At 44.6% G+C, this 25,119-nt stretch overlaps 2 protein-coding genes and 2 long non-coding RNA genes across 9 annotated transcripts; 2 read left to right on the top strand and 2 right to left on the bottom strand.

Moving 5' to 3' along the window:
• Positions 1-111: 111 nt before the first annotated feature.
• On the bottom strand, positions 112-17,600 carry nectin3b (nectin cell adhesion molecule 3b). 6 transcript variants are annotated; one of them, XM_029173871.3, is made up of 8 exons: positions 17,247-17,384; positions 13,094-13,441; positions 12,240-12,539; positions 12,019-12,136; positions 11,779-11,930; positions 3,123-3,267; positions 1,908-2,010; positions 112-1,621 (listed from the first exon to the last, which is right to left on the bottom strand). In XM_029173871.3, exons 1-8 carry the CDS (start codon positions 17,323-17,325, stop codon positions 1,469-1,471), a joined length of 1,398 nt encoding a protein of 465 aa, XP_029029704.1. In that variant the 5' UTR covers positions 17,326-17,384; the 3' UTR covers positions 112-1,468. The 6 variants fall into 6 exon arrangements, with proteins under 6 accessions (XP_029029704.1, XP_029029703.1, XP_029029702.1 ...); XM_029173869.3 differs by lacking the exons at positions 112-1,621; positions 1,908-2,010; positions 3,123-3,267 and adding exons at positions 6,032-8,506; positions 8,779-8,953; positions 9,202-9,853; XM_029173870.2 differs by lacking the exons at positions 112-1,621; positions 1,908-2,010 and adding an exon at positions 9,202-9,853 and having other exon boundaries at positions 3,133-3,267.
• Positions 1,490-4,013, top strand: LOC129605137 (uncharacterized). The gene is made up of 2 exons (XR_008696689.1): positions 1,490-1,629; positions 2,960-4,013. It is a non-coding gene; the product is annotated as an uncharacterized LOC129605137 (long non-coding RNA).
• LOC129605138 (uncharacterized) lies at positions 17,256-19,777 on the top strand. The gene is made up of 2 exons (XR_008696690.1): positions 17,256-17,395; positions 17,629-19,777. It is a non-coding gene; the product is annotated as an uncharacterized LOC129605138 (long non-coding RNA).
• On the bottom strand, positions 19,754-23,901 carry ppme1 (protein phosphatase methylesterase 1). Its single transcript, XM_029173881.3, has 14 exons — positions 23,616-23,901; positions 22,908-23,001; positions 22,437-22,529; positions 22,292-22,349; positions 22,058-22,109; positions 21,674-21,828; positions 21,456-21,546; positions 21,307-21,372; positions 21,110-21,236; positions 20,888-21,017; positions 20,685-20,729; positions 20,479-20,543; positions 20,278-20,345; positions 19,754-20,141 (listed from the first exon to the last, which is right to left on the bottom strand). The coding sequence occupies exons 1-14, from the start codon at positions 23,699-23,701 to the stop codon at positions 20,138-20,140; spliced, it is 1,134 nt and encodes a 377-aa protein (XP_029029714.1). The 5' UTR covers positions 23,702-23,901; the 3' UTR covers positions 19,754-20,137.
• Between the last annotated feature and the right edge of the window lie 1,218 nt (positions 23,902-25,119).

Raw genomic sequence — 25,119 nt, 5'->3', positions numbered from 1 at the left:
TAGGTGTAATCACTTTTGTAAGTCAGCAAAAACAAACTAAACATTCAACACGTATTTGGCAATGGGTAAATGAAACACAAGTAATATGACAACACAGGGTATTTCAATGAGTCAGTTAGAGACACTATAGGTTTATGTTGAGTATGGCTGCAGTGACCAAACAATTTTTGCCACATTTCTCCTACAACCTAATGACAGTATCACTTTCTACTACACCCACAGTCTAATGCAACAGATCAACTACAAATATATGATTTTTCCAGAGAGAAGTTAAGAATCATATGTACACGTATTCGTTGATGGTGCTACTACTGTACACACGTCACCTGAGGCTGCAGTGACAGGGTTGACCACTAGGTGGTGCTCTTGGAAAGTGTCGCCTGCGTCCCTTTTCCCAACTCAGCAGAGACGTCCAGACTGACTGATCTGAACAAATACAATGAATCCCGACAAACATTTTCACCATCAGTGCAGTGCAGCGTTAATACAACGCGAGCACCGGCTCCCCAGACGGCAAACACTGCTCCGTCTACACAAATGTTCCTGGTAAAAAGAAAGAAGAAAAAAATACAACAGCTTCTCTGTCTGTAGCAAGAATCACAGTGGATACAAAGTGACTGTGACCTTGAGATGAGTTTTCTCTGAAAAAGGCCTCACACGTCAATTCAGAGTCTCTTTCAAATCTTCAAGGACTCTCCGTCTTCTTTCTACCTGCAGTGACTCATTCCTTCCTTCGTCACATATGCAGCTTTACGGCTGAAACCGTTTGAAAGGGAGTCCTTCTCTTGACACTGGCTTTTCACTGTAACGCCAATTACACACACATTTATTTTAACGTATAAATAAAAGAAGGCAACAGCTCCTGACCACTAGGTTTCATGGCAGAAATGAGAGAGGAAATGTCTCCAATAATAATTATGGCACTCCAGATTTTCACAAGAGGTCAGACACATTTTACAGTAGAAACGGATGCAATGCCTTATTGTCTTCTTGTTAAGTAGAAGGTTATGACGCTATGTAAATAGTCTGAATTTCAAATCTACGGTATCTAAATGGTGCAGAAACTTCCCTTTATTAATAGTGTATTAATAATATGTCAAACACTGAAAAGTGCTAAATACAGAATATGCAAAACAAAACCAAGGTAAAACAATGAAATGCATAGTTTGAATCTAAGGGAAAGGCTCTCATTCGCTTCATACTGAGAACGTTTCAGTGCATTAAATACTAAGCTACAGATGACATTTACTGTGGGAGTTTAGCCTGAGCAGCATGAAGGCTCATCAGCTACTGTAGCGTGTCGCAACCTAAACGCGGACTAATTGTTTCTCACGTGGGAGGCAGCGTGGCTTCAGCTGAGCCTCAGACGGACTTCCTCGTCTGACTCTCAGCGAGAGATCCGCCAAGTGCAACTTCCTCGCGCAGCCACGGCTCGGAGCAGATCCTCCTCTGCTGACGATGCTCAGTCTCACACGTAGTGCTCCCGGTGGTTGATATAAACCCGCTCTGTGCCGCCCTGATGGGACACCCACTCCAGGCGGGACGGCTGCTGGCCGGGGCGCGTGGCCGTGGGCGGCTGCGGGGCGTCGGTGGCCGCGTGCGCGCGCTCCGCCCTGCGACTCTGCACACGTAAGAAGAGTTCATTCAAATTCACCCTCATTTCCAACCGATGCTTCTCATCTGACACAAAGAAGCACGGAGCATTTTGCCTCCAGGCGCTTTTTTTGGTGGGAGCGTCGTTATGAATGCAGCACGAGGACAAATTAAACACAGATGACGTCTGCCAGCGGGTTGTGGATACTTCCTGTTGTGAACCAGCGCCCGTCGTTAGCGAACCAACTGTTAACGTGGGTCCGGGGTGATTCACACGCGCCGCTTGGGCGCTGACGGGAGGGGGCGGGGCTTACCTGACACAGCCAGGCCACCTGTGACGCGTGGACGCCCAGAGGGACAGCCGGCGCTCTCTCGGAGTAGGGAGGGGGGGGCTTGTGTGTCGGAGGGAGATCGATCCTTCAAGAAAAAGCAAATTGCGTTTGAAGATACATTTTCCAAAGCAGAGGAACCGTAATTAGTTTTAGTTTTGATTTTTGTAGAGGCGCAAATTCAGTTTAGGGGAGAACGTGGTTTGAGTCAAATGCCGCTGAGAAAATAGCAGATTTGGAGTTTTAAGCAAAGAAAGAAAAAAACAACACCAATCACATGGCATGCGGTGATTAATAGGTTTAAATGTACTGCGTTAATGAGGTTTTCCCACTTACTGAAACCTAAAATCTGACCTTGGCTACTGATGAAGACGATGCCATAGGAGGCATTGATTTTTCCCTTCAGCACCTGATGCTGCACTTTTGTGTCATGCTTAGGATGAGCCGCAGTACGAGCGCTCTCACTGACCCGCTGTCACGCGCTCGCGCTCACGTCCGCGGGCGCCGCACGTGAAGGACGCGGCCTGCGTCTTTCATTAGGATGCCGCGTCCGTCGTGGCACCGAGCACAGACTAACATCACACACATCATCGTGCCACCGAGCACCCCCCACCCCCAGCGCCGTTCTCTGCCGGTGTTCAGAGTCAGCAGTAATTATAAGAGAGCTATTTTCACTGCCGTTACGTAATCAGGCAGTTTGAAGCATGCACGGTCAGCGTCTCTTAAATTTCCACAAAGAGGGCACTGTCACCCAGTTTAGTCTTCAGTGTTTGAAATAAAAGGAAACCAAGTCATCGTCATCATTCACAGGTTGACTGGCGGCTGTTATTCAGGCCGACGAGGAGGCTGATTTACTAGAAAGAGAAAGTGATGTTGCGCTCTCATTTCCTGCTTGACGCCGTGCAGTCATGTTTCACTAATGACTTTCATGTAAGAGGGTGTGAAATATGTTTAAAATATACACACACACACGGAAATAATTTCACTTCCGTTACTCTTCTCAGCTTTAACAGTGTGATGCATGCTGTCAATTACAGCAACTACCTCCCACCTCCACCTTGTCCTGCAGCCTCCCTCATCCAGACCCGACCGCCCCAGCTCCCCGAGCCCACAGAGGGGCCCACGGAACCTCGGGAGGTGTCCCGATCATTAATTCACCAGCAGAGCGTGTGGGCGGCATGAATTATTTGAGGGACTTACACTTTGTCAGTGAAGGCTGGCTGTGGGGCCTTGCGGGCCGAGTGGATCACGATGATGAAGACCGTGATGAGGAAGAGAGCGAGGACTGCGCCCATCACCGCTCCGGCCACGGCGATGGAGTTGGACCTCTCGGCCTGGGACTGGTCTGAGACAGAGACACTTTTAGTTGAGAACACACCGGGAGAAATCCGCTGATAGACAAAGCTAATGTTCAGGCTCTATGGCAACATATGTATATGAATTCAAAGTCATTCTTTTAACTAGGTCACAAAGAACCCATTCAAATGCTGCCCCCTAGAGGCCAGTGATGTAACTGCAGCCATTTTTCTTGCAGAGGTCAACGCATGTCCATTTACAAAAAAGGGAGATTTGATGAGTTTGGTACATTTGGTTCTGAAGAGTCCAAAATGTCACGAAATGCTTCACACAAAAAAAACCCAGAAGTCAAGAGTTTTATTGAAAATGTATTTAATTTGTTCTGCTGCAGCGACAACCTTTCGTGAGCTTCAGCTGGTGGACAGTCACCTTGACATTATCCTGTAGGATACTTAATAAAATGTGGAATTCATTTTCTTCTCTGTGGTGGCAAACTCTCCCGGTCATGACTCTGAATGTCCCGTCTAAGTCTCCACACAGTTGTCTGTGTTCTGGCTTCTAAAAGCTGTTGTAATGTCCGTTGTATTAGCTCAGTTGGACCATATGCTTGCATATGCTGTGCTGTCCACGGGTGGGGATTAGGATTAATTGTGATTAAGATGCATTAAACTCGCAGAGCAGCAGGCGCCGGTCCATCAGCGGTAATGTGTATCGCGGCGATTGTGGCACCCTGAACGAACTGGAGGACAAAAGGTGAAGTGGGATGGAAGGCAAAAAAAAAAAAAAAAAAGAGAAGCAACATTTGACTTGATTTAGCTGCTGAGGTGAGAAAGGAAAAAAAATCAATAATGTGCTGAGATGAGAATCTTAAATAACAGCTCCATTGCGATGCAGATTGATCAAGCGGGGGGAACTTCCCTGCTCGCCCCTGAAAGCCACGTCTTCCTCCTCCTCTTCCCCTCGCACCGGTCTCCAACAGTTAATAGCCATTCGATTACCTTTGATGGCTGCTGAACTATGACAAGAGCCTCTCGAGTTGATTAAAACGCCTTTAAAAATGCAGTTCGTCAAGTTGCCCGAGTTAATGCCTGGTGACAAGACGTTTTCTCAGACATCTATAATGTGACGAGGACTATAAAGTGCTCTAAATAGACTGCATGGTGCACGACCAGGGGTCTGTAGGGTGTGATCATATATATATATATATATATATATATATATATATATATATATATATATATATATATATATATATATATATATATATATATATATATATATATGGTCACTATAAATATCTGGACAGGAAGTTTTTTTTTAATTAAAACTAAGATTTGGAACATATCCGAGCGGACGTATTTATAGCTGTACTGTTTTCTTGAACATCTCGCTGGTTCTAAATATCATCCCTTCTGGAGGGGTTTGGATTAGTGGTGGATCAGCTGTCCCCACACTGGGATCTGGCTCCAGTGCAACACTTCTTTTTGTCTCTTCCACTTCAGCACTTTATCTCCAGGAAGCGCCCGCCATGAATTAAACACAGCAGAGCAGGTAGTAGTAGAAGGAGGAGGAGGAGGAGGTGGTGACCTCAGGACCGCAGAGGGAACGAGCCGTGTCCAGACAAACCCATTCAGGTCAAGGATCACGCTCCTGCACAGACAACAGACTCCCCCGTCAGCAGGCAGGAGTGACGGGAGTCGCAAGGTTGAAGCGTTAACTGCTCCATCAGTTTCCTCTCAGACGTCCATTTCAATATTGTCGGCTCAGCGACGGTGACAATTTGATCCGACCTTCACTGGGGGAGCAAATATCAGAGTCTCCCCCGCGCACGGGCGCCTGAGATGTTTACTCAGCCCTTTGTGCGTCGTGAAAAGTATCCTTGGAAACTGTTGTGTCACAGAATCCACCGATCATCTTCACGAGCGCCTCGCGTGCATTCGAGCGCCGCCGGCTGACGCCGCTACCGCGACGCACTGGGAGCGAGCGTGTCCCGTTTCAAGGTCAGGATGACAACCGCTGTGACCATAATGAGATCTATGGACGAGTGGGGCGGCAGCTGGAGTGAAGCCTTTTAGGGGTGATGTGTGTGTGTGTGTGTGTGTGTGTCAGGATGACCTGGGGTTCACGCTTAACATTGTCAAGGTCACGCTGATGTGACGTGTCCTCAGTGCAGCAGGGTGTGATGGGACTTTATTTGCACTATCCATCCGTCTCTTTCCTTTCACAACACCTCAGCTCCACGCGGCGCCCGCGTCCCTATCCCTGCACTGTGTCCAGGTAGCGCTTGTGGGAAGACAGCCTCAAGCAGTAGCTCTAGATGAGCCTGTTGCCATGGGGACAGTCAATAGGCTGGAGAGTGGGGTCTCTGGGCCAGACATAAACACTCAGCGTTTAATTTTGCCAGCTGGTAGACAGTGGGAGAAAGACACATGGGTGAAGTCACAAAGGAGAAGAGCTGTGGGGGACACAGAGCGTCTATGTGCCCAGAGACAAAGCAGACTAGAACTAGTGAAGACGGAGGCGCTGCTTGGCCTCCTGCGCCTAGAAGACGCGGCTAGAGAGGAACAAAGCAATATGTTAAACATTAAAAGTAGCCGTCGAAAGCATTCGTGGATCCTAAAGCAAAAAAAAGGATCACAGGAAGGAATGGGGATATGATTTGGAATTACATCATGTGCAGCGTTCCACATGTGCGAACTGGATTTGAGGGCGGGTGGGGGTGGGTTTATGCAGCATTATGCATTCGCGAGCTAGAGATGATGTCATTTATAGAAGCACAAAGAGGCTGAGACAGAGCTATCTGAGTGATGGCAACCTCAAAAACCTCCAGAGAAAATAACTCACAGGTGCTAAGGTGCTTTATTGAACTGAAGGATCTCAAAGACTCATAAAATAATGCTCCACTGCTGCCGCGTGCATATTTTTTCACCCCCTTTGCAGAAACCTGCATCTTCTTTTGTATATACAAAACAAAAATGACCACAAGGTGCATTTCATCGACAACATGAGACCAAGGTTATTTGTTCAGTTCTTAGACCAGTGATTCTACAAATAAAAAAAACTCTGATAAATACATGTGAAGATATAATTCAACGGATTTTACACCAAAAGTCATTCAAGCTTTGTGTGTTTTAATGCCTCTAGGTTTGCAAGTAGACTGCATCAATACCTGTTATGGTGACATGAGCAGAGAAGTGAATTTGGCACTGCACAGTCCAAAAAGGAACCGCAGCAGGAAAGGCAGAGCACAACGTAGGGCTTCTCAGAGAGAACAGGTACCTAAGGCACTAGTTGTACGTCTCAACCTATAGTGAAGAACAATTGTCCGATAATAAGAGTGATCACTATAAAATATCACTGTACAGAAAAAACAACTCCATTAACCCAGGAACGAGCTGAAAATAAAGCATTGATCAGTTGAATTTCCACCTTAGTGCATAGTGCGGGCAGACAGGAGTTTGGTTTAACTGTGCTGACTGCAAACGCCTGCGTTTTTCTGCCTTCATGCAAAAATCATCAGCACCATCTCAAAAAAAATAAATAAAATAAACTTAAAAAAATCATTGCAAAACATGACTTCATTCAACTACATGAGGAGTTATGGTTTCACAAATTGTCAAAAACACTTCAGGACAAATACAGCAGCGATACAGTATCTGACAGTGCTTACAATTGGTAGAATTTGGAATTTATTTTTTTTTTTATATTTATTATTTGCAAATTATCTGCACTGTGTCACTAAGGTTTTGATCTCCACCGAAGGCAAACTGAACAGAGTTAGCGCTTCTGAAACTCGGAACACAAACTGGTCACTTCAGATAAGCCACGCGTTCTCATGGAAACAACATTGCACCAAAGAAAAAAAAAAAAAAGGGTCATGACATTCTTCACACAGCGCGTTCCTGACCAAAGAAATCCCATAATATGTGCACAGTAAATCACGTGAGTCCAACGGAGTGAAACCTAAGCCAGTCACTGGAGCAGGAAGCTGAAGGTGATGCTCGATCGCAGGGTCATTTCCTCTGCTGGCAAATTACAGTGGCACATTATCTAATGTCACTATGAGAACTGCAGCCTATTCACTCCACAGACCGTTTACCCTGACGAAGAATTATTACTATATGCTCAGAACAATATAAATACTCCCGTTCCAACTAATCTCACTGTACTATTAAAGTGTCAGAAAGCATATTTGTATTTCTATCTCTGACTACATGACCCAGTAACAACAGTAACATGTTTGTCATTTTTATAAGCTAATAATCAGTTGCTATCTAGTCAGTAATACGTCTGTGAGACACATTTCTATATACACAGGTTCAACTAATATTTGGCATCTGGCAGCAGATTGTAACGTTGATCATACTAAGGTCGGCATGTATTCACAAACACCGGTGTACAGGAGGACACTTCTGGATCTCCTCCATGCAGTCTGGTAAACTGATGCCATAATACTATGGATATCATCCATGTGTTCATGGCCAAATACAAGGACTCATCTGGAGTCTGCAGGTTCGAGTCCTGGACCCCTGGTGCTCCAAGTGGCACCGACCCACTAACGGTTTCTCCCCACTTCAATCACAGTACTTGGCACGGAATGCCCTGCAACATAACCCATTATGCAGATTAGCTTTAAAGTGTGACTTGCTGCCCCCTGTTAGAGAGTTTTATTCTAAACAATAACTAGGGACAGGTTTTATGATCAGTGCAACAAAATACCACTCGTCCCTTTTGCTGGATAATCACTGTGCTCTGGGTAATGAGGAGTCAGAGTCTTAATCACGACGGGCGACAGTGACAGCAGGTGCATCAGAGATGACCTGGAGGATCTACACCCTTGTGTTACTGTGAACCAAGGGTAATAATACAGATTTATATTCAAAATAATAGGTTAGAATAATTAGTGTACTATTGCACATTCGGCTAATCCATAATAAGCCTATTAATGCCTCAGACTTGAACAGCGTCTTCTTTCTACAGATTACTCAGACCAGTAACATTAGTCCATGGCTGTTTTGTTGTGGTGGAGTTGACTGTGGCTATGGACTGTGACTGGGCCCAGCGAATGGCGGCAGCCATGCTTAAGACTGCCGACAGCACCCGTGGACTGAAGACTGGACACGGACACGATCGCTTTGAGGCTGAATCCAAAGTGCAACTCCTCTGGAATCGAAGCACGCAACTTAATATGCCCACGTGAATGTAAACTTTGCACGTTGTCTGACAGAGGCCGTGGACTGGCTCCACCCGTGCAGACGACTCCACCTACTATGGCTCCATCCTTTCCACTGGGGACAAAGATGGGCAGAAGACAGAGTAAAAGTGCTCTTACTGTACGTTTCTAAGACATTAGTTTTAAAGGACATTGCAAAAAAAAAAAATGTTTCATATAATCATGACCACCATAACTTCTGGGGGACACACAAATTAGCCTGCAATGCCTCTGCTGTATCTATGAGCCTACGTCCATTCATGGGTTCTGTACCATGAATATCACGTTTAGAAATCAGACGCCTTAAGTGATATCAAAACATACAAATAGAAATAAAGTGTCACATACCCTAAGGCGGTGTATTTAAAGACAACCACATGTGGCGATGAAGCCCCCCAGAGCTGTCGCCCAAATGAATCCATCAGTAATGCTACATGACTTGGCAGTCCACGCAGTAAGGCAGAGACAGCACACGTACGATGGCCTCCCATCTGAACACACATTCAACACGGACGCGTCCACGCTGTAAACACGAAGATGTTGTCTGTCAAAACGGCAGTGCAGGCAATCGTCCTTCCACATCAGGAACAAAAACAAAAAGGTCCATTCTCAGTCAAGACACTTGAACTAAATGTGCAAGTTACGGAAGTAAGCTAAGTCGACATGTACGTACAGAGGAGAAATAATGATTTCTTCCTAATTTAATAAATAAAACCTCTGACTTCTGTTGCATCCTCGCTAGTTCCGAAGCGCGTAGCCTGTCAAACGTACCACTCCCTACGCGAGATGACCGAGCCGTCCGTATGGGACACGTAGTCGCCCTCGGGTCCACTATCGTAGCAGTCATCTGACAGGCAGGGGGGGCCGTTTGCCCGGGGCTTGGGCGAGCGGGGGTATCCGGCGTATCTGCCCTGCTGCGGACTAGGATACTGGGCGTGTTCACGGTGGTGCTTCTGCTGGTGGCCGCTCTCCCTCATCGCCCTAGTGTAGCCGTTGGACGGGTACCCCTCGCCGTTAAAGTTGCTATGGTGACGGCGGTCGCGCTCCTGCTTGAGCTGGCGGTCGCCCCACTCCTCCCGGTCGTGGTCCCGGCGGTCGGAGCCGCTCCCGGTTTTGGTGGGGTGCAGCTCGTGCTGCGCGGGGCATTTCTGCAGGTCGTTGGTGCCCAGGTGCTGCTTGGTGTAGTAGTTCCCAGGGAAGGTCTGCTGCTTTCGGAGGTAACACACGACGACCAGAGCCAGGAGGAGGAGGAGGAACAAGGCCCCGCCCACGGCCCCGCCCACTACGGAGCCGAGATTGCTCTCAGGTAGGGCTTCGAGGGTGGGGGAGCTGATTAGGACGCGGCCCCTCTCGTCCACAAAGGTGGAGGAGGCCGAGCCCATTAGCACAGGAGCAGTAATGGTGGAAGGCAGGGTGGGAGGATCTAATGAGAGAAAGGAGGAGAATGGGGGGGTGCAGGGTGGAAGGGAGAGACCGACAGACAGTAGAGAATGTCAAACTACATTATTTACTAGGAGGGGATATGTTGACAAAAACAGATAAACTACCACACTTTCTAAACTATGGAGTGTGTTTACTGCCAGTGTTACAGAGCTGGTGGATGACTGACTATTAAAATTAATTCATTAGTATAAATAAATCTAGAATCTAGTACAAGGAATTCATGGACATATTAGATGACGGGTGATGGTCAGTTTTTATGAAGTTCTGATTCTTCTTTTGAAATAAAGAACAACAAACATCTTCACTACTGTTTTAATTTTGGTTTGTGTCATTTTTAAGTGAAACTCTCCATTAGAGTTTGTATTCCATGCACACAAAACACTGTTTGCATACAGTTACAGATATTTACGCACTTGCTCTTTATTTGCCAGGAATACGCTTAAAAGCACAGAAACTTAATAAACCGGAGAGGACTTGAATGAATAGGTTTGGGAGAAGTTGCAGCAGAAGTCTAACATCGAGCGTGCGCCACAGTAAACAGCTTTAATGGAAAGTCTATTGTATTTCTTCTCGCTCCCAGAGGCAGCTGCTTTACACTTGGATAATCAATCACGCACAAAGTCAAGTATTTTAATCAAACTTGTTTGTTTCCTAGGTGATGCATGCCAATGATCCTAATTTTACAATTGCATTTTAATTGTGCTTCGCCGAATAAAGCAACTCAATATGAAGCCACCATAAGTTTTAAATAAGCAACAACAGATAAATATGAACCTTACCCTATATTGTATTATTTTTATCTGCTCCCAGTTTGAATGCTGGTGCTTAAATTGCCGGTGAAGAATATGTGTAGCTTTGATCCCTTCTGTAAATATTGTTGGTGTTTCTATACTTAAACACATGGAAACTGTACAGTAGGTCTAAAGCACAGCCCACTTTTCTGTCCTTGGCTTAAATCTGGCTAGGGACACAAACCTTATTTCCTCTAGTCAGTTTCTCCACTATTTGTATTTTAAGCACGTCTTCTGTGCTAACATTACAATAAAATGTACTGTGTTCAGGCTGATTCATGCAAAACAGACAAACCAAGTCATAAGCACAAGGAGCTGAACTAGTGGAAAGAAGTCCACAGGCTTTAATGATAATGCAAAACTGGCCCTGTCGGGTCAGATGTGAGACAAAGATTCACAACTGAGGGACAGGAAATATGAACCTCGGGGTTCATAGTCCACAAGCAGCTTTCCAACTGAATGCTGAGGCAGTGAACAGACTCGTGAGTGCAGCCAAGGCAGCGTACACGGCCGAGGTTAGTCCAACACATGTCAGCTTGTGCATACCCATACAGGTCGTCTCAAAGGAAAACGAAATATGGACGATTAATAATAAATAGGAGTTGAAAAGAACTGCTAAATGTTTGATGAATCTGGGGCATCTCACAGTCAGACTGCAAGCTTCTGCCTCTTTCTGCGTGACACATGCAAAAATAAAGAAACACTGACGTGAAGGCGACATGAAAGAAAAATCACATCACAGGCAGAGCTTCATTCAGAAAGCGGATTTCGTGGAACCTAGAAGAACGCATGACTCGCACACACACCAAAGCATAACACACCTGCCAAGCTCAGCAAGAGGACGGGGCAGAAGCAGTTGCACCGTGGTCAGAAGAGGCCTGAAATATCTGCTGCCGTTCAGCACAGGAACTCCCCCTCTGAGCAGCTAGAAACCTGATACTGTACCAACCAGGGTTTCCCAGCATTCAATTACAATTCAGTCTAATGTCATCAGTGCCAACGCACTGCACCATGGGTGGCTGTTTTACAGTATGGCTGCGAACGGCCCAGTACACCCATTACATGCCTCCTAATGGAGAAGTCAGCTGTGTTCTGGTGCAGACGCTCCACTCACCTTGTATGAGGATACGCACATCCCGACTGCGCAGGTTGATGTCGTTGGCGACCTCGCACCTGTAAACGCCAGAGTCGTTCCGGTGAAGGGGACGCAGGAAGAGCAGGGTACTGTTGATTATCTCCACTCCTTCTGGCATTTCACCGTCCAACCTGTGACAGAAAGATATAGAACGCCATCTAATCATTCATGTAACACTTGCTTGAGTTTATAAAGCAATGACTCATAGCACACACACACCTGATCCATCTGAAGTGATGAGCTGGTGGGTTTGCATTGGCTTTGCAAGTCATCTGAACGTGTTCCCGACCCACATACCAATCTCCATCATAGCCCACTACGGAGATATCTGGAGCAACTAAAGAGAAAGGAAAATACCAAATAAAAGGAGGGCAGCATTATAGGTTTTCTGCCTCTAAACCAGAGCGGAACCACAGCATCAGCCTCAGGCAGATACCCACACTGCACATTGAGCTGGTAGGGGATCCTGAAGTCACCGTGCAGGGCCGGGTGGCGAACCACACACGTGAGCGTCTGGCCTTGGACGTGGCGCGTGGGCTGCCACAGGTAGCGCACCTGCGTGCTGGTGGTCCCGTTGGCTTCGTCAAACAGCTGCACCTCCGACTGGCCAAAGAGGTTGGACTCCCAGGACACCTCGGCGGGGGGCCGCGCCCGCTCGGCGATGCAGGTGGCCACCACGGTTTCATTGCCGCCGTCGATCAGGGCCGTTGAACCCGCGGCCACGTAGATCTTGGGCTCCACTGTGGATCCAGCAGTGAGTGAGCAAACACAGGGAGGAGGGAATGCATTAAGGATCTCAGTCCTTCAAGCTTCACATTACACTGTTCTATCAATAGCAGGTTTCTTTTCCTACAACTATAATTGCATTTTTTCCTGCCGTCCCCTACAACAAAGTCCAAGGCATCATTAGCAGCTCTAGTCGCCCCTGTGATCCGTTCGTGCACAGGCGCGCACTGTTTGTGAGCCTGCGCTGACCCAGATGAACACAAGACGGGGAGTAATCCATTCAACAACGCAGAAAAACACACATCACACACTGCAATTGCTCCCAAATTAATCAACTGTTCCTGTAATATTAGACAGCGACAGGAGCAGTGTTTTGTGATGAGGTCGTATTCATTGCTTTCCATCCTTCTCTGGACCTTTCTGTTTTATGCAGCTAATAATTGTGGAGACTTTTCGTGAAAGGTCAAACAGATTCCTCTGAATCATCATAAGAACAAACAGAATAAGGCAACAGATTCTTTTTTACAATAATACATATAGAGTAGCATGTTTGAATGTACATACTTACCGAGGACACTGACAGTCGTGGAAGCTTGAGTATTTCCCAGGGGAAACGTTGCAACTTTGCAGGTGTAGATCCCCACGTCGGAAAAGCCCACATTTTCCAGTACGATCGAGGCGTCGTACGGGGAGGGGGAGCGGAAACGCAAGCGAGGCTTGAACTCCGGAGGGATGGAGATGCCAAACTGCGGGTTGTAGACGGCCACGGTGACGGAGCCCGAAGGCAGGCGGCGCTCCCAGGAGCTCTGCGTGAGCGTGAGGTTGGCGCCGACCTCCACCCTACACTCCAGCGACACGTTCTTCCCCAGCACGGCGCTCACCCGCTGAGGCACCACGACCTGGCTTCCCCACACACCTGCCACGGACAGAACAACACAGTTCTAGGGGTTTACGCTCCCTCCATTTTGTAAAGTGAAGTAAGTCCATTTGTACTAGTTCAGGTGCAGCACAAGGTTGAATTCAGGGGGAAGGTGTGTCCATTTTTGACTGGAAGAGATCATTTTAATACACTACCTTTAATACTATTTCAGATGCACTATATGAACCATCAGTGGGTATAAGCCTGCAATCAAAGTCTAAAGCCTTGTCACAGTTGCCAGAGTTTTTTTTTTTAATAAACAGACTTCAATGACGTCTTTCCAGTTTTCTGCCTTCTGACCTAAATTCCGGAATTAAAAGCAGTGTTTGCCCTTTGTCCAGATATACTGTAACTAACCTGTGCATCAGGTCACCTGCACTTGTCAGAAATGTACAGTACCAAGTGTTAAAGCTCAACCTTGCACTGAGGAGCAGTCAAAGGAAAAATCAAGAGAACACACTGCAACTGGGAGGAAGAAAGGGAAGAGATATGCTAACACAACGATGACATCATCGCCGAGGAGAGAAAAAAGGCTGAGTGGGGAGAGGCGAGAGCGAAGTCACGTAGGAAACGAGCGAGGGGAAACGTTCCACCAGGATTCTGCTAAACAAACGGCAAAAAGAATAGAGTTATGTTACAGATTTAGAAAACGAGACACAACGCTGCCAGAGCCTTCAACCAGATCACTAATTGCAACAAGCTGCCAGCAGGAAGAAATCATCATAAATCAAACCCTGCTGCGCTGCTTGGCAACTGAATCCAAATATTCTCTTATTTTGCCAGAAACAGCTCAGTCATCAGACATGTTCCCTCCCAAACGGCCACGTCCTCAAATATTAATAGAGTAGAAGGATATTTCTCTACCCTGGAAGTTAGGAAGGCCTGTCCCAAGTGTTTCTGATCTGAACGGAGGGGAAGACACGATGACATAAAGGAGACACAAAAGGGCTGGTGTGGAAGACGCAGTACCTCGACCCAGAAGGTGCATTGTGCTGCAAAAAGATTTTAAAATTCACTGTATCAGACAGGAAAAATGACGAGGCTACAGAGAGGAAAACCGACAAGTTAGGAACGCAGCACGTCTCTGCACTGAATATGTAATGGGAGAGGTATAGCAAGAGAGTATGAAATTTTTATTGGTGACATGACGACAACCTTACATAAGCATGCCCTCCTTTCTCTAACTTGGAAGGGAAAAGTGATGGAAATAAAAGCCAAGTGTATCTGATCTTACGTGCTGCCTGTCCTGACATAGCAACAACGTTTTCTCTGCCTTGTACATTCAGAGACAAAAAGGAAAGACACAAATTCAACTTCTCGCAGTCCCTCAAAGAGACTGGCTACTGTAGCCACTGTCAGATGGGTCTGCAAAAGCAACACAATGCAACTCACTCTATAACCCCCCCCCACACACACACACACGAAAAACAGATTATAGATATCCTGACATCAAGGACACATTGCTCCCTGGAGACGCGCCGCTGCTCGTTCTCACTTTAGTCAATATTACCTTCCCATGCTGCATGTGGCAGCGAGTGCTTTAATATGTGTGTCTTGCCAGAGGGCAGTGTGCCTTGTTAAAAGTAGAACTCAGAACATAAATGGTGATGGTGTTCGGGTGCAAGTGGCAGAGCCAGCTGTGCAGATTTCAGTCACTTGACGGACTGATTTTATCTGACCTTTAAATCACATTTCAGCACTGACATGATTAAAAATACACCATTATTAATGTTATATTAAAGGTTTTTAAGGTTCAACCAGTTCAGCACACACAAAAAAAAATATTGAAATAGTATGTGGCAGTCACATTGAGAAAGCTTAAAAAGTCTAAAACAACCACTTTAGCCAATGACCGTGTGGTGAACACTAGGCACCGCTGATCAGCAGGCTAACGTCATGTCTGCACCAACACATGTGGACAGGAGCATTATGCTTCAAGACGGTTTTAAGCATCGGGCACATGTGAGAGGAAGGTTAAAAAATCTTGTCATGAAGAACGGCATCCACGTGATGAGAGCAGGGCTGAGAGGCTTGTTGGGAGTAGTACTACTGAATTAGCAGTCAAATTACTTCTGTAAATGAAGGCTGCAATTTATTAATTCAATAAATACATTGTGGTATTTAGTGAAGCTGAAAATCTAAAGGGAAAGTAGCTATGATGTCACATCATGGGAATACACTCCATGTGATTGACCGTTATTAAAAGATGGATGTATGACATGCCTCTGCATCAATTAGTTTGTGTCGACGCTCGTTTTTCTGCCCCCTCCTGGTCAGAAATAGGTTTAATGCATCTTTAATGAGCCATTCAATATGCTCAAAACAGAAAAGAAACAAACAGCATTCGCTTCAAGGGCTGGACATTATTAGCTGAAAGGGTATGTGCATCCACTCTGCATTCAACAAAGGCTCAAGGTCAAAGCCCTCATTGAAATGTAAAGCAGACTTAAAGACAGACACATGGGCACCTGCACCTGCCCCTCAATGGGAACCTTCATAAGGAGCCAGATGCTGGTAATAAATATGATGGAAAACCAAGTGAAGTAATAATCTCAGATGCTCTCTAGGTCCATTTACTGGTATTTAAACCCATTTTCTTAATGACAGACTTCTGATCGGTCTCTTAGTTTCATCATGTCAAAGAAAGAAAAGGTTACACGGCAGTCTTCATTTTAAATAGTTATTAAAAAAAATACATGTTTATGTGTTAATATAAATTAAAAACAGTACAGCCATGAAACAAACTAAGTTTGGAAAATGTGACTAAAGTTGGATTGAGGGAGCAGCTCCATGATTTGTGGATGCACACACTTAAATGCATCCAAAGATGTTCAGTCAGCAAGTTTGTGTGGGAGACACCACGGTTCATTCACAGCTTAGTGAGAGTTTATGTCGGACCAGAGCGTACAAATCAATACAAGAATTTCTGGGCTGCTACTTTTTGGAAAAGCTTTTTAGAAAAGCTGCTTGTTCATCCATTTTCGTGCAATTATTTCCAAGCATACTTGCAAGAACAGAACGCGAGCAATTTTCCACTTTGAGACTTTAAACAGTAGTGCTCTTGCTTCCTGGGTGCATCATTAAACACGCTGGAGCTGCGATGGAGGCAGTTGCATAGTTTGAGCCCTTTAGGACTTTGGCCCAAAGTTGCGTGATTCAGGGTGGAGTTAGACATTTCCCACCCCTTGATTAAGCCCCAATGAGCTCCAGCGTTGGCGCATGCGCGGTGGAGCCTCACGCAGACCTGCGAGGCTTTTACGCGAAGCATCGTCTTCGCGTTACGTTTGTGTCACGAGAGAAGTTTAGCATTTTCCAAAAAGCTGCTGGCGTGACACAGCGCAGCATCGTTCAACTTAACGAACAAAACACAAAATGTTTCCGAAGCTAATATGAATGCGTCGAGCGTGACAGAGTGTCGGTTAAGTTAAATATATACGTGTATTACGTTATTTGTCGAGAAATATACAGCGAACTAGCTGCAGATCGCGGACTCGGCTCCGCGGCGGTTTCTATGGCAGCCACGCACCATCCTCCGCGGTGGTGGCGCTGGACAGCCGCCTCTCTGCCTCCACCAACTGAAGTTTCAACCAAGTTTTTTTTTTAGTTTAAAAAAAAAAAAACACCTGCCAGACGCACAACTCCGAGCGACCCGCGGCGGCACGTGGAGGCTGCCGGTTCGGCGGCGGCGCGGGGCGGCGCGGCGCGGCGCGCGGCCGTCGGCTCGCTCGCAAAACTTCTTTGTGACGTTAGTGGAAGACACAAAAGTACCCACGCGACAAAAAAAAAAAAAATCGTGACTCACCTGTGATGCCGCATAAAAGGTGGAATAAGGCGACGCCGCCCCGGCGTCCGACGCGAGTCCGGCGAGAAGGCGCTGACATTTTTTTTTTTGCCTGAGCGGCTCAATCTCCGCGTCGGAGGAGCGAGCCGAGGCTGAGCACCAAATTAACGGTATGTGCTACGGAGGAACCTCCTCAGCAACAACTCCGAACGGCATGTGGACCGTACCATCTGCCCGGCGCGGAGCGGTGAGCGCGCGAGCTCACCTGACGGCCATTTGTCGTGGCTCCTCAGCAACATCCCCCCGGAGGAAGAATCCATTAGTATACACATTACGTCACCTCTGTTGATAACCCGACATACATTGATTCATCTAATGACTTTATTCTCTGCCGTGCTCGTAGGACCCTCTGAAGCCGCGGGCCGCGTGCATTCCAGCGGCGTCCGTCAGTAGCAGGATGATGTGAAAGGACCAGTTTCTGCAACATTTCTGCCAGATAATCAGAACCCGTGTGCGCTTAAAAAGCGCGGTGTTCGTTCGGTTCCGCTGCTTTTTGGACCCACAGACCAGTCCACAGTCCAAGCACAGAGTGTGAAAGGAATCCAGTTTGAACCAGTTCACCATTACCACAAACACACTGACCTGGTAACAAGCTATTAACGTGCTTTGCTCGATTCCCAAGTAATTGTAAGTATTAGGCAAAAAAAGAACAGATGCAATTGTTAAAATGGCCGCATTCCATTTAGTTTGGCCAGTTGCATGGTACATGCATTGAGTCAGAACCAAGGCGTCCTTTATATTATTACTTCCACTTGTTTTATATGTGAGTATAAAATTGAATGTTCATACCTTTGGGGGTTTTAATGTGCCTATAGAAGCCATTTTAAACCGTCTGCGCTGTTATCTCTCACTTTCAGAAATGAAATATTCTAATTGTTCTCTGTGGATTTACAGCTCTAATGTAAATGTCTACCAAGCAAAGTTGAAATTGCTGACTTGGCCACACGGTGCCTTCTGCGGTCCGTTACGGTCGCGGGGCTCCATCGTTTGCAGACATATGTGGCTCAGCTGCCTCTAATAGTTCAGTTAGTCAACAAGTTAATCTTTGCAAAGCAAATGGGTTGGTGGGACGTGGTGGGGGGCTGTGGGGCAGCACCTCCCCCTGCTGACAGAACGCTAACCAGGTCAGTGCTTTAATTTGAATCTCAGCGCTGCACTCTGGAGAACCACAAGGGATTCAATTACTCTCCCATCGCCCCATTCATCTGCAGCGCCACAGTACAAATGTTTGTGCATGCGACAGTGCGCACGGAAGCATAGCAGTCGCTGTTTTTCCAGATTTAACTTGAAGTGGGGAAAATGAGTGCATTGAATATTCCCATTGTTCCTCGGTTCTGTGGGAACACTTTGCTTTGAGCGCAGCGGTCCACATGAAAGCAGTATGTTGGTCTGACAAAGGACTCATGACGAGGGAGAGAAGAGCTGATTTAAAGACCATAAGGCATTTTAGTGGATTCACAGCCACATTACAAACTGTAGTTATGAACTTTTCCAAGGATTTTTTTTAGCATTTTGTTTCTCTTGGAGGAGCAGCAGACATTTCCATTATTACTGTGACCATGATGTTACCAAAACTAAAACTGAATTCTTTGAATCCAGGTCCTGAGGATTCCGTGGTCCTGATAACAACCTCTCCTTTCTGTTCCGTTCTTCTCCGTTCTAAACTGAAGCTGCTCTTGGTCATTAGATACTTTCTGTCTCTGGAATGTTTTGCAACCCTTCAAGTGCTCTTTCATGGAGGCCAGAGTGGTTCTGAGAGGGCTTCATGGCTGTGGTAGAGTAAAGATCGGTTAAATGAGCCCACCTCCCGCTCAGATGCTTCTTTTATTCAACGGGTCAGGCCCTCCCTCCCTTTTTACCCACATAAATTGGCCTCTCTCTGCATCCTGCTTATCCGTTTCTTCTACACAAGTGTCCATCAGTCTGTCTGAACTGTGGGAAAGAACAGGCAGCTGGTATTTCATCCATAATATCGTTTGTTCCTTCTCACGTATCTTTCAAAAGCTCTTTGAAGTTTCATCAGTTGGCATTTGCTAACATGCTTCCATCCTAACATTAAAGGTCGGCACTGTGATGTACACTGAACCATTTACAAAGCAAAGGTGACATCTGCTGGTTTAAAGGGGCAGAGTCACGATACATCATTCTTTTGAAATGTGTGCTCGTGTCTGCATGGGATTCCCTGGGTTCTCCTGCATCCTCAATGCCAAAGACGAGCACTGATCAGTGACTCGTGAGTCTCGTATGCTGGCTCTGTGATATCCTGGAAACTCTGGAAGCTCCGCTTCTATCGTGACCACTGTTTTGTTAAAGTGTCACGCTGATGGCAGAGTCATTTTTCCTACAACTTTCGATTTTCACCTAATTACATTATATGATACAACATTTCACACCTAGTGTATTATACACAAGTTGAAATACACAGTTTTTACAGTGAAGACTTGAAAGTAAATGGTTGAGCCATCATCTACAGTATGTGCAGTTCAATGACAGTGTTTCCTGCATCAGTCTTTATTCATTGTTTCAATTCAAATATTACAAACACAAAACGATGCTATCACTCAAAACATTCAACAAAAAAAGCTTTACATTTCAGAAATAAAAAAATAGTAAAAGGAAAAGAAAAAAAAATCCCAGTATTAAGACAAAAATAAGGCAAAGCTGAAAGGCAAAGTATCTACATAATAATAATAATAATAATAATAATAATAATAATAATAATAATAATAATAATAATAATAATAATACTTGCTCTATAGTCTTATTTTGCGTTTAAACTGTAGGATGATGCAGATGAATCTTGGAACATTTCTTCTATGGCTGCTGGCTTTCTTTAGAATGAAAACTGTAAATTAGCTGGAGAAAAAGTAAAGAAATCTATTTTATTACGCTATTCTTTACATTGACATTATATGTCAACTTATCTTATCCTTCATTGTATTCAACACTTCTATGTTCTTACATCTAACTTGTGTAATGTCTAAGTTCTTACCACAGGAATCCCTCTTTAAACTCAGTGAATTTGTGCCGGACCATAAATGTTGCTAGAGCATCTGCTACCTAGTAACACATGAAAGAGGATCAAGTTTTAAAAATGGCATCTCCTTGAAATCATGCAACTAAGGAATGCATGCAAACTAGTGGGAAACAATGTGTGCATCCCACAGTTGATGTTCGGGTAAATGGTGCTTACTTTTTCAGGCGCATCCTCGTGAACAGCATGACCACACTGAGGAAGAACCTGCATCTGAAACTTCCCTGTGGACAAACAATGAGAGGGGGTGTAACTGAGGTTTGTGGGCAGCTAAAAGGAAGGATAATTTCATCAAATGGGTTCCTTTTAGCTATAGTTATACAAAGGTTGTCCCTATTCATACAATTATCATTTATCTTTCTTACCTTGCATTTGTCCAATAGTAAGGTCTTTGTCAAGCCTGTCCACTCCTACATGAGAACAAATCAAAGGTGAAACTGTAACTGGTGAAATAGCTCAAATTGTGAAGATGCCCTAACCCTCCACCAACCCCCAAATTCATGTACTTCTATGCACAGTATTAAAATACATTACACACTTCCCTGGCAGACACCGAGAGAGATCTAACCTGCAAGCAGAAGCAGTTTTGGGACAGGGCAGGCAAGAAAGAGAGCAGACAGGCCTCTGAACCAGCCCTCCCAGTACTTTTCTGTTCGTGACAGCTCCACTCGCCAAGTGAAGATGCTTTCCTTTTTTACCTGTTTGTAAGAAATGTTTCCTTCATGTACATGTTTTACATAGAGAAAAAAAACAAGAACAAAACAACAACAAAGACAGAATAGGGAAGGACCTCTTGATCATCTTCCTTCATTCGTTTCTTGTTGGATTCTTCTTCTGCTTCTTCTTCCTCATCCTCTTCTATAATACCTTCACCAATGCTGTTAGACACACCTGGGCGGCTGGTGGATTCCTCACATCTGCGATTACAACAGCAAAAAGTAAAACTTGCATCACCTGATATAAAGAAGAGATGAAGAGCATACTTACTTTTTCACTTGTCCTCCCATTGACACTCGTGCTGACTCCATGTTTCGGATCTGGCCACTCTTCACACTATAATGCACAAAAGGATTTAAAAAGGTTTAGCTGCAGTAGAATTGCTAAGGACTGGACACCTCGAACTCCTTCATGTTTACCTCCACTCGATGGCATTCTCCAGCGATTTAAATGTCTTTGGCCGACTTCTGAGGAAATTCTGCATACTGTTCAAAGCATCCATTGCAGTACCTGAAGGCAATAAACAAGTTCTATTTGTTGTTAATCTAACTAGTATGCAAATTTAAATTAAACAAAGTGTAATGAACAGAAGAAGAATATGCATTTACATTGCTCCTTTTTGAGAAAGGGCACATACCTTCCACAACATCAATGACACAGAGGCCGAGCAGGGATGGTACATGATTGCCATTTGCTGTGTGAACTGCAATGGCCCCACCCATGCTGTGTCCAATAATCATGATGGGGGGAGGGTTCTCTCCATAAAGTGCCTCCACCACTTTGCCGATATCCCTTTTTAAAATAAGAAATAAAGGCGGCCTATTAGCGGTGTTACATTTCTACCATATGAGTCAGTGCTTGTGATTGACTGACATTTTAATAAAGATCTGCAACACTTCAGACTTTTTCTACACTATATAATTTCCCAAGGCTTTCTGTGGTTCATTGTTATACCGTGCAAAGTGGGTAAATGATTGTCACCAATTAACTGTCTGCCTTAAGTGCACACACAGCAACTTACTTGGCCATTGTGTCTGCAGACAGATCATCAGGATTTTTCACTTTGGTGTCACCTGAAAGAGAGAAGCACGTTTGATTGAAGCATATGAAAGTGCAAGATTTGTGTCACATAGTATACTTGAATGTATTTTAGCACAGCATTATTTAAAATGGATTCCTAATGCCATTTAAATAAATTCACAAAACTCTATTACCTAAACTAAAATGTAATTAATGCTATATAAACAATATTTACCATGAGATCGAAGATCCATTGCCACCACCCTGCAGGTAATTCTGCTGTATATCACAGCCTACAAAAACAAACATACATGAAAGGTATAATTATGCAGACTTTGGCGAGACAGAGTTGACAGAGCCTGTGCAGCTATAATACTCACTGTGAACACTGCCCAGGAGAGAGCAGAGTGGCCTCCTCCATGGAGCAAGAGCAGCACAGGACCATGGGACCCACTGCAGTAAACTCTAAAAATGTTCAATGAAGTTAAGGCCACATGTATGGATTTAAGGTTTAAAGTTAGTTAATGTTGCTCAAAGAATTAAGACTGTGTTTTGTGTGTTCTGCAGTATAGTCCTTATGTTTACTTACTGTTAGTAACTAGGCTACAGACAGCTTTCCTGAGCAAGCTGATTTCTTAACTGTCAAATAATCTGGAAACCTGGTTTCTGAAAAGAGGGAAGGACATCAGACAAACCTGATTTCCCTAGACCGATTTATTTAAGGAATATCATAATAGTGTAAATTGAACATATACATGTTAACTGACGACAAATAGCCACGATACTTAATTTGTGACCTGGTAAAGTGAAAGTAAATGTGGTCAGTGATGACAGACAACAGATAAGGATATATCCTTTCCATTTTCACTTTCCACCTCAACATCTTCCATGGTTTCAAAGTACTGGCTCCAGGGCAGAGGGGAGAAATCCCTCTTCCGTCCAGGTCTGTACAAAAAAACAAAATGTTCTGAAAAGGGAGTACGAAATTGCATCACAGTAACATTATATAATCAACCAGAAATCCTTAAAGTATCCATTTATTGTAACATTGTTTCCGGTGAAAACAGACAAGAAACACGACGTGACTGTCACAACACACGTCCTTATTGTGGAAACATAACGTGTCCAGCTGAAACCGGTTAGATTGATGTTACCATGATCAGATCCGTGGTTACTAACCGTATAATAATAATAATAATAATAATAATAATAATAATAATAATAATAATAATATGACATTATTCATAGAGTACTGTTAGCACAGCAGGCCCAGGACATCTGATATCGCAGCAGAACTGTCAGTCAACCAACACGCAGTTTCAGCTTACTACAACCTGGATGTGACTGTGTCGAGAACGGGTCTGGGCCGAATTTGGTTGTAATGACAACTGTAGGAAAACTCGACCCGTGAACGGTTCTAGTAGCAACAGCTAACTTAGCCTAGCTAGCGATGCCGCTGTCATCTTTTTCCAGGAATAGCCGACAACTGATGAAACGATGAATAATAGTATAATGTTAATGCTAAAAGGCCAACATGATGCTGGCCAACGTTAACTCACCCCATTTTCATTTTGGAGCTGGACTGAAAACCACCTGCCATAGGAGGTCTGGAAGCTAACAGATTCAGATGCAACTGTTTCTCCATTATGTTGAAAGCGGGCTCGGTCTCTGTCAGGGACTGTTTATTATGACCTTCCCTCTCTTTCGCAGCATATGATTTTTTTTCGATAAGTGCAGCCAACTAACCAGGCATTGGATGATTTCTCTAACTACGTTTGTCTGACAAGCTAAGCTAACGCCTAGCGCTCTTCTTCGTCTGCTAATGTGATTATTGTTATTTTGGGTCTATCTCTTCTTCCCTGATTTTCTTTTTTAGTGGTTTCGCTCGGTGTTTTGCAAAGATTACTGCCACCTACCGACTAGAAAATGGACTGCAAGACTTTTGACAATCAGGGAACCAGATCACGGGCATTTATTAAATGTGGGTATCAAACACAAAACAACTGCTATTAATTCATACACTATAATACAACAAGTGTAATCTTGAAGAAATCACATTTTTACATACAGTATCTAATGTTTCAATACCAGTGTTGCATATTCACAAATATATTTATATTTACAACTAAATAGTTCCTATTCATTCATCATCTATCAATCTGTGAAGATGCCACGTCACATATCTGCTAGGAAATTAGTAAAATTCATAATCATGTAGCTGGAAAATACCTAAGACAGTGTAAGTGCATACCACACCACTGATGGTTAGAAAAAAAACTGCAACAGATGTGTTATTTATATTTTACCCAACATGTATTCATAGTCTCTTGCTGTTTCATAATGCTCATTAAAAGTTATTCCGAAAGCTTTTATAATGTTTGTAAAAAGGCCCTCAAAGCTTAAGTAAATTTCTAAAACCGAGCATCATTCTGCATCCAGCACAGTGGGTTGTGCAGATCCACTTTGCCCTACTAACCTTCATGTGACGCAGTGATGTTATTTATAGTGTAATGGTCTTTATTTATAGTGTAATGGAGATTAGTCATTACATTGCACTGGCTCTGGGTTCTTGGTATTAAAAGCACAGGAGAATAACAGTGGCGATGGCAGCCTGCCCACACAGTTTCATTTTCAGGGGGCTGGAGGGAGGGGGACCACTTTAGGCTGGTTGAAGCCAGACCAGCGAGGTGTTTACTGTGTTCAAAGGTTACTGACGCTATGTCCTCGGGAACCAGTGACGGCCTACGAAAGCGAGTGGTGCTGCTTTCATCAGCTGCTTTGTTTGCCTGGTGCTTAAGGCACATTTTTCCATGATGTTTGTAAATGTTACAGTACAAAAATAAACAAATTCCAGGAAGTTATTTGTGGTAAACATGCAAATCGTGGCCGCTCTTCATAGAAGCAAAATGCTAGAACTCTCAGGTCAAAGTCATTACACAAGAACAACAAGCAGTCACATGTATTAAGAGGTCACCGTGTCTTAAAATGCCTGGACGGGACTAAAGCAGCTATTGTATGTATGTAACATGTGAGGCAGCACATGTAAAGCGCCGGCTAATAATG

The sequence above is a fragment of the Betta splendens genome, chromosome 14 (genome assembly GCF_900634795.4).
Source record: "Betta splendens chromosome 14, fBetSpl5.4, whole genome shotgun sequence".
NCBI classification, from domain to species: domain Eukaryota; kingdom Metazoa; phylum Chordata; class Actinopteri; order Anabantiformes; family Osphronemidae; genus Betta; species Betta splendens.
The sequence above is the reverse complement of the archived record's forward strand: the minus strand, read 5'-3'. Positions and strand labels throughout refer to the sequence as shown.

Excerpts from the sequence above, each read along its gene's own strand:
- nectin3b (XM_029173868.3), bottom strand. The coding sequence starts at position 17,325 with ATGTCAGCGCCTTCTCGCCGGACTCGCGTCGGACGCCGGGGCGGCGTC. Across the intron at positions 13,442-17,246 it reads CCTTTTATGCGGCATCACAG|GTGTGTGGGGAAGCCAGGTC; the intron begins GTGAGTCACGAT and ends TGTCCGTGGCAG. Across the intron at positions 12,137-12,239 it reads CTACCAGCTCAATGTGCAGT|TTGCTCCAGATATCTCCGTA; the intron begins GTGGGTATCTGC and ends CTTTCTCTTTAG.
- ppme1 (XM_029173881.3), bottom strand. The coding sequence starts at position 23,701 with ATGGAGAAACAGTTGCATCTGAATCTGTTAGCTTCCAGACCTCCTATG. Across the intron at positions 22,530-22,907 it reads AAAGTGAAAATGGAAAGGAT|ATTTTTAGAGTTTACTGCAG; the intron begins ATATCCTTATCT and ends ACTTCATTGAAC. Across the intron at positions 21,237-21,306 it reads ATGGGAGGACAAGTGAAAAA|ATGTGAGGAATCCACCAGCC; the intron begins GTAAGTATGCTC and ends TTGTAATCGCAG.